The following is a 9,236-nucleotide window of genomic DNA, read 5'->3' as shown; positions in this document are numbered from 1 at the left end:
ATCCAACAAGACGAGCATGAAACGAATGTGAAAACGTATAATTCCTCGAGAATAAAAGGCAAATAAACGAAAAAAGATTATTCTCGTAAGGAGTTCTATTTATACACACGAGTTTGGTGAGTTGCTGAACAGCTGCAACACCCTTATTAATCTCATGCTCTCGATCCTTACTTCCTATTTTTCATTGGATTAACTCTACGTCACATTCTGCTTATTTACGCGCCTGCACTCTCATCTGTCGATCTTCTCTTCCCTCTAGTTGTCAGTTTCGATTTACCTTATGATCGAAAGCAGGGTTCAATCGAGTATTGCAGGCTATCATACAGACAGAAAAAGTGACGATCGAAGTCCAGCAATAGTCAACAATGGCTGAGATAGGGAGTGTATGTCAAAGGAGTGCATCATTATTTTACGTAAAAAGAGATACTGTGTGACATTCGAAGTTAATACGTAGATCATAAGTTATGAATTATTTAGGAAAATTCTCGTGTAACTTCTTCAGATGAAAGTACACACGTACAGTAGACATAGATCAGTCATTGCTAAGGATGCATGATGCGTACGAAATCTTCCAGCTATTAAAATTAACTGTCCAGATAGAGGCAATCGCTGCCTACGGTAAATTTACATAAAAATGTTTGATTATAAATAAGTGGTACTTCATTGAACATTCCATTAAGTTTCCAATGTGCTTTTAGGTTATCTGTCAAACAGTGTGATGATGAGTCATCTTATAGAATATACTAAACTCTTCTGTGTTTATTTTTATTTTGTTCATTGCCTCGTCATCAAAGTAACTGGTCAGTTGTAAATAGAGGGTATTGGTACGAAGTTTCGTGACGTACTGGTCAGCAAAATCAACAAAATTGTGATAGGCTACTTTGTTAAAGCCTGTTGTTTACAGTTCTCTGCTTTCTGCTGAAGATGTATATCAGATTTTTGTGTTGCCGATGAAATATACTAGCATCAGAGAAAATTAAACTGGCCATACGAGTGTGGTTACAGTGAATGAATATAGTATGATGTTTCACTGAGAACACGGATTAGAATTCACATGACTCCCAGTACAAAAATTGACGGCCTTCATGACCCATTTCCTGTCAGTTAGACCACAGTGGGGACACAGTCCTTAGGTGGACAGCGTGCCAGATATTAAAATAATTTTAGTACTGTTTATTGGTGGACTCAGATGGTCCAAATGAGTTGCTTTGCAAGGTGTTGCTACTGAATTGATCACTGCATCCTGTGTCTGTCTTAAATGAAGCTTTGGGCTGACTTTTCTATCTCTTGAGTAGCTGTGCATATATCCTTCGTCTCTTTCTGACAAAGAGTTGTATTAATTTCTTGAAGCCATTTTTCACCATCTGTCTGTTTTTCTATTTGAAACAAACACTTGATTACAGGGGCAATTGGCTACTTTTGCTCCCTTGAACATACATTACCTAGGAAAATCACTCAAAACTACAATTGACATCTCTTATTCCCATTGAATAGCAGTTCCAAATGTAAGGTTCCATATAGAGAAGAAAAAAGTTCAACTGATGTGCAGGTCTAGTCACTAAATGAAAACAAGGCAACATATGTCTAGAAACAAAATCCTACATGACATGTTCGATGTCTTAAAATCGAGTGACAGGAATGTTAAGAACCCAAGAACACATCAGCTCCTGGGTGTTGACATAAATAAAATGATACAAAACTTAACAATACTTCAGCCACCTTTGAGCATTTTTATATGCAATTGTCCAGGAAATTAGGTAGATGATAGTAAGTGCAATAAAATTATATGGAATGGATACATTACATAATTAGGTAAAAGAGAATACATCATTAGGTAAATGACAATGAATGCTAGCAATGCTCAGTATGAATTATGTTTATATTATACAGTTTGTTGTTTATCTATAGTTCATTAGCATGAAAGATGTAGGCCATTTGCTGTACCCTTCTGGAAATTGTGATCAGAGTAAAATTCTGTTTCATTGTAATCCACCATCTGCACTGATGTGGTGCCTAAACCTCCATATGGATTGCACTTTTCATTCTAGGTACAGAATCTCATATCTGTGATTGTACAATATTACACAATTTGGCAGGAAAACAGCATACTGTCACATTTTGATGTATTCCACACTTCTGTTTGAATCCTGAAATGTTGACAAGTGCAAACATATAACTTAACATATATTTTGTGATTATGCCCAAAGGTGAAAATGAGCTCACTAGTAACATTTTAATGAAAGCTAATAAAATGATTCCAAGGAATCACTAATAATAATAATAACTCCACAAAAGAATAAGTTCTTAAATTTTGAGAACGAATTTTGTTTCAGATTTTTGCATATTTTTATCCTTGTCTGGTTATCTTTGTTAAACTGTAAGCAGGCACTCCTCCTCAGCAGTAATTATTGTTACTACATATGTAATTTACACTGACAGCAGTAATTACTAGTACAAAAATGTTGAGACTTTTGGGTCTTTGTTGACACATTGTCTGTTGGCTTTGTCTTGGATTTTTTGGGCAGTGTTTGTTTAGCAGTTTGTTGACATTTTGCCATCATAGGTTTTTGGTATTGTCGAAAGTTCACCATCCATGCTGGTGGTGGACTGAAGTCAAGCCAAGTGGCGAGAGAGTGTGTGTACCTGTCATGTCAGTTATGAGGGCTTATGCTTGGTTATTACCACTGCTGTTCTCTGCTTATTACCTGCACTGGTTTTGTGCTGCAGTACAGGAATCTAGGATCCATTTGCCTTGAGAAAGGCAACAGACAATATGTCAGTATTTGTTTTCTTGATTGTCTGAGTTTTCTGTGGGGTCTGTTTCAGATGACAACTTACTTGTGGGAACCAAAACTGGGCATCTGCTTATGTACTCCATCCTCTGCCGGGGAACGAATAGCTATGATGCTACTACCTCAGGCTCCGGAGCTAACAAGCATGATGTCCAGCTGTTGCGCTACAACAAGAACTTCAGCAAGAAACCGATACAGCAACTTGCTGTTGTGCCGGACTACCAGATCCTGGTCAGTCTATCAGGTGGGTTTATTCCCTTGATGTTTTATGTGCAAGGCAGTATAATCTTTTGTAGCAAACAAGAAGAAAACCCACCTTTAACAGTCATAACAGAACAGCAGAATACCGGAAGGAAGAAGAAAGATCAGAATCAGGTTGCTGTGCAATAGACTGATGACATTTACTATCATATGATCAGTGTATAATGTTACTAACAATGCATAAACATTAGAAGAAAAAAAAACACAAACTAACAATACCTTAACAGAAATGGAGGGTTTTGTGCAAGGATCTTATTTTAGTATGCCTTAAGACATATCAGAGATTTGAAAGGATCAAACCAGATGGGAAAATAAGGGTTTTCATCAGGTTTGTAAATGTAACTGTGGAATATGCTATGTGTACACAAATAAGGTGACATCTATTGGTTTTTCCGACTCAGTCAAATTGTCGTTATCCATCCTAACTTATACCTCGCGCTATGCTAAATTTTGTTGTCACCTCAGTGTTACCCTGAAAATCTGTATGGATTTAGCGTAGGCCTACAATACTGTTCAACACTTTGTTCCTTTCAATGAATCATTGTGTCCACTAGTGCAGTATACCTCTAGTAAACAACATAATCTAAGCTACCACCCACAAGAACTACATGAACATCATAGAGAATACGAGTCAGCTTAACCCACTGACACAGGATGTTGGCTTTGTCCCAAAATAAATGGTAATGTGACATCGTGTGTGCAAATAGAAAGAGACAAGAACAGTTGTAACATTTATTTTGTGTCCACATTTGTTTTTTGAATGTCGATTTGGTGACAAACTGGTCTGTTGCATAGCTCAAGGTCTAGGTTAGGTTGCAAGTTGACACTTTTGTTGTAAGTTTGCAAAGCCAACAAATGTAAATACAAAATCTTAGATTTAATGATGTACTAGGTGGAAAATTTTGAAACTGGGATTTGGTTGCAATGATCACATGGGTGGTATTTGAAAATGATAAACAATATTTTATTCAAAATAATCTCCATCACTATTTTTACATTTCTTCAGCATGATATGAACCAATCAGCGAGCCATTTTTATACGAATTGAAGCATTGTTCAGCGAGAGCATGTCCCAGTGAGATGATAGACGGGCGGAGCAAAGTCTGGAGAATAAGTCGCATGCCCTTATATTTCCCAACTGAACTGCTCAGTTGTTTCCCTGACCCCATTTCCTGGCTGTGATGGGGCATTATCGTGGAGCAATATGACTTTGTGTTATCTTTTCCCATATTTCGGGTTGTTTTCACGGAATGTTCAATTTAAATCAATCATTTGCTGTTGATAGCAATCAGTGTTAACAGTTTCACCAGGTTTTAGCAGCTCATAGTAGATGACACACTTCTGATCCCACCAAATACAAAAGTGTATTTGGTCTTGCAGTGGATGTCGATGGTGTGCCTGGATTCAGCCAAGATTTACAACGCTTAGGATCCTCAAAATATATCCATTTTTCATCACCTTTCACTAATCAATGGAGAAACAACTTTCTTTCGTATCTGATGAGCAGCATTTCACAAGTGGTTTTTCGATATGTTTGCTGTCTTTTCATTCAGTTCATGCAGAAACCATTTTCCACTTTCTGCACTTTTCCCATAGCTTTCAACTGGAGAGAAACAGCTTTCTGTACGTCACATTCAAGTGTTCTGCAAGTTCCTGTTGAATTTGAGTATCATCTTCATCCAATAATGCCTGCAATTCGTTGTCTTCAAACTTTTTCGGTGGTTTCTTGTGCTCATCATTTCTCACATCAAAATCACCATTTTTGAATTTTTTGAACCACTCGAAATACTGTGTTTTCTCAAGAGAATGCTCGCCGAAAGCTTTGACACGCATTTGATGTGATTCTGCAGCAGTTTTCTTCAAACGATAACAGAAAACCAATGCTGTCCACAAATTGTAGTTTGCAGGCACAAAAATAGACGTGTTTACGGATTTGAAACAGATACCGATGTTTGGAAGTTGGTTTCTACATCTACACTCGGCAATCCACCCAACGGTGTGTGGCGGAGGGCACTTTACATGGCACTGTCATTACCTCCCTTTCCTGTTCGTCGCGTATGGTTAGTGGGAAGAACGACTGTCTGAAAGCCTCCGTGCGTGCTCTAATCTCTCTAATTTTACATTTGTGATCTACTCGGCAGGTATAAGTAGGGGGAAGCAATATATTTGATACCTCATCCAGAAACGCACCCTCTTGCAACCTGGCGAGCAAGCTACACCGCGATGCAGAGCGCCTCTCTTGCAGAGTCTGCCACTTGAGTTTGCTAAACATCTCCGTAACGCTATCACAGTTTCCAAATAACCCTGTGACGAAACGCGCCGCTCTTCTTTGGATCTTCTCTACCTCCTCCGTCAACCCGATCTGGTACGGATCCCACACTGTTGAGCAATACTCAAGTATAGGTCGAATGAGTGTTTTGTAAGCCACCTCCTTTGTTGATGGACTACATTTTCTAAGGACTCTCCCAATGAATATCAACCTGGTACCCGCCTTACCAACAATTAATTTTATATGATCATTCCACTTCAAATTGTTCCGCAAGCATACTCTAAGATATTTTACAGAAGTAACTGCTACCAGTGTTTGTTCCACTATCATATAATCATACAATAAAGGATCCTTCTTTCTATGTATTCGCAATACATTACATTTGTCTGTGTTAAGGGTCAGTTGCCACTCCCTGCACCAAGTGCCCATCCGCTGCAGATCTTCCTGCATTTCGCTACAATTTTCTAATGCTGCAACTTCTCTGTATACTACAGCATCATCCGCGAAAAGCCGCATGGAACTTCCGACACTATCTACTAGGTCATTTATATATATTCTGAAAAGCAATGGTCCCATAACACTCCCCTGTGGCACGCCAGAGTTTACTTTAATGTCTGTAGACGTCTCTCCATTGATAACAACATGTTGTGTTCTGTTTGCTAAAAACTCTTCAATCCAGCCACACAGCTGGTCTGATATTCCGTAGGCTCTTACTTTGTTTATCAGGCGACAGTGCGGAACTGTATCAAACGCCTTCCGGAAGTCTAGGAAAATAGCATCCACCTGGGAGCCTGTATCTAATATTTTCTGGGTCTCATGAACAAACAAAGTGAGCTGGGTCTCACACGATCGCTGTTTCTGGAATCCATGTTGATTCCTACAGAGTAGATTCTGGGTTTCCAAAAACGACATGATACCCGAGCAAAAAACATGTTCTAAAATTCTACAACAGATCGACGTCAGAGATTTAGGTCTATAGTTTTGCGCATCTGCTCGATAACCCTTCTTGAAGACTGGGACTACCTGTGTGTTGGTTTTTATCGTCAGCTGTTACAGGAAGAGGGCGCTGCAGACGCAGTCTCACGTGCCCTGCAGTGGCATCTAGCACCATGTATAGGGAAATTCCAGTTTCATACTTCTACTGGTAATGACCTGTAGTGTAGCCCGATGTCTAGGTTATGTTGCTTGATGTCAGTTTGGGTATGAATTTGCCATAGTGGTGTTGAACATTTTGGTCAGTCCAACAAAACGTATGACTGGCGTCTATACCTGAAACACACAGACAAAATCATACCAGGCACCATCTATGTAATACACAACATCTCTAATCAGTGAATATATTGATGGTTCGTGTTTTTCATTAGGCCCACAAGATGGCCAGCTGTTATTGTCATTTACCATATTTTGGTGGATTATTGAGTTTTAAGAGAAATATTTTTTGATTATGGCAGCGAGTGCTATAAAGTGGACTGAAGTTAGTACATGTCTCATGGATTAATTGCAGAGACAGAAAAATCTATCAAATGTGGTGGTGGAATGAATATGCAATTGATATGCGAGAGCACATGAAGTAAGTAGATCAGTGTTTCATAGTTAAATTTTGTGAGAAAGTAGGTAGATCAATTTTTATTCATAATAAAATTGCATGTTCAGTGTTTTATTGAACATTGATGCACCAGCCGGCTGCGGTGGTCTTGTGATTCTAGGCGCTGCGGTCCGGAACCGCGGGACTGCTACGGTCGCAGGTTCGAATCCTGCCTCGGGCATGGATGTGTGTCCTTAGGTTAGTTAGGTTTAAGTAGTTCTAAGTTCTAGGGGACTGATGACCTAAGATGTTAAGTCCCATAGTGCTCAGAGCCATTGATGCACCTACCTCCTCCCATGATTTAATTAAAAAAATGTTAATCCACTTAGTATGCTGAGGCAGATCAACAGCGTAGCAACCCAGAGCAGAGAAATATTTCACTGCTTTTCGAATATATTATGGATTACAATGCTCCCCTTGGTTTGCAGATACTAGCACAGTTCAAGCAGCTGAGGCTCAAATAAGGAGAAATTAAATTTATAGTCCTCGTTACACCAATGTTTCCCTCATTCTTCTGAACATATTACTTTGAAACATGTTGTTTGCCTGCAGCTCTCTCATAGGCTGCATGATTAAACAGCTCACGCACCGTTTTTGTTCCCATCATACCTCACGGCAAGCACTGACAACATTCCTGCATGAAACACATAAGTACGCCATTGACTGTACTCTTAAGACTTTAACACTGAGCTGTGATGTTCCTTCTTTTCTGTGGCTGTATTTCATATACTGAACTACCAGCAAATAGCATTAAAAGTAGATGGACAAGTTGACTGTCTTGACCATTCCACTATGTCACTTATATTCTTGATTGGACATATTCTAGTGTTGTGTGTTTTTATTACCATATTCAATCCAAAGACTGGTTTGATGTAGTTCTTCACACTAGTATTTCCTGTGCAATTCTCATCATTGCTACATTACCTACTACAGCCTACATCTATTTGGACGTGCTTGTGGTAATAAAATTTAGCCTAACAAAATTAACTATACAAGCTTAACCATTCCTTGATGCCTCAGCTTATATTCTAAGTACCTATCCCTTCTTTAAGTCCGTTGTATAGGCAATATTGTAATACTACAATGTTTTATTGCTCTGGTTAACTTCAACATTTTTTTGCTGAAATTAAAGATAGTGAATGCCTGTACAGTTGCTTTCCTTTGTCAGAGCATAGGCTGGGAGTGTGTCAGTTGCATGTAGCCAGAGGTAGCACATTCCTAGAGAACTGGAGAAAGGCAAGGAAAGAGGCAAAATATTTTCAGCACCAAATCATTCAGACATTTTTCGTAGGTGGAAACCATCTTTTCTGTGCTCTCTTCATAGAAAGGTGCTGCCATTGAAGACAGCCACTGCTGAACACCGTTTTTTGCGTCGCCATTGCTGTCAGAGCACCTCCACCCAGACTCGTGCTCCAACTTCAATAACAGTGTTAGTCAGAAGGTGCAAGATTGGGGCAGTACGGTGTGATCAAAGTGCTTCCAGCCAAATTGTTGAATAAGGTTTTGGTCCCAAGTGAATTGAATTGTTGAATAAGGTATTGAGTGAGTCCAGCAAAATGGGGACATGCATTGTCATGAAGCAACACAATGGCTTGACGGATTCATCAACAGACAGTTCTGTTTAAAAATTATCTTCCTCATCACTGTATTGCTAAGAAATGTCACTGCACTGCCAACTCGCTTTGTTTTGAGGACGTCTGTAAGTGTTTTTGGGATCCAACAGGAACACAGTTTGCGAAAATTTAAGTGGTTTGTGGTAATCTCATGTAATACAGTATTGGAATGTCTAGAAACTCATGATAAAACATTGTCATTGTGAACTATCTCCTTCCACAGCTTTTCTCATTCACTTTCTCAACCAAACCATCATTGACAACAGGAGGCCATCCACTCCATGCTTCATCATAAACATTGGTTCATGCATCATTGAATTATCTCACCACTTTCTCATCATTCCCTCAGTCATTACATTTTCACTATAAATATCTACAAGTTGGCAATGATTTCATCTGGCGTAATATTCTTTGCGATCAAGAACCATATTACAGAACACTTATCACAGTTGGCAGGCTAAGAGGTTGTCTTTAAACATTTTAAATAACCACTAAAACATTTAAACACAACACAATCCAGTTTTAATGATGTCAGTGAAAAGGCAATGAACTAGAGAGACGAGTGTGAACGTGTGGAACTGTGACACTAGTGCTGTGATAGCAGTAGAATGAAAAGGTACTGTTTTCCCAACACACCTCATATTTCTGGTTGGTAATCTTTCGCCGTGTAGTTTTCTGTTATTATTGATGGTTTCATTTAACGGTGTTTTTTTGAG

At 39.0% G+C, this 9,236-nt stretch overlaps 1 protein-coding gene across 2 annotated transcripts in view; it reads left to right on the top strand.

Moving 5' to 3' along the window:
* Positions 1–266: 266 nt before the first annotated feature.
* Positions 267–9,236, top strand: part of LOC126291697 (vam6/Vps39-like protein) — a 100,789-nt gene continuing 91,819 nt past the window's right edge. Inside the window, exons 1-2 of one of the 2 annotated variants that reach the window (XM_049985325.1) lie at positions 267–618; positions 2,827–3,036. In XM_049985325.1, coding sequence (XP_049841282.1) covers positions 549–618; positions 2,827–3,036 — 280 coding nt within the window. In that variant the 5' untranslated portion in view covers positions 267–548. Of the gene's footprint in view, positions 619–681; positions 2,049–2,826; positions 3,037–9,236 lie in introns of those variants that run through there. The other variant, XM_049985326.1, reaches the window with a different exon arrangement.

Source organism: Schistocerca gregaria, chromosome 9 (genome assembly GCF_023897955.1).
Source record: "Schistocerca gregaria isolate iqSchGreg1 chromosome 9, iqSchGreg1.2, whole genome shotgun sequence".
Lineage (NCBI taxonomy): Eukaryota > Metazoa > Arthropoda > Insecta > Orthoptera > Acrididae > Schistocerca > Schistocerca gregaria.
This window is presented reverse-complemented; position numbering and strand designations above follow the sequence as displayed.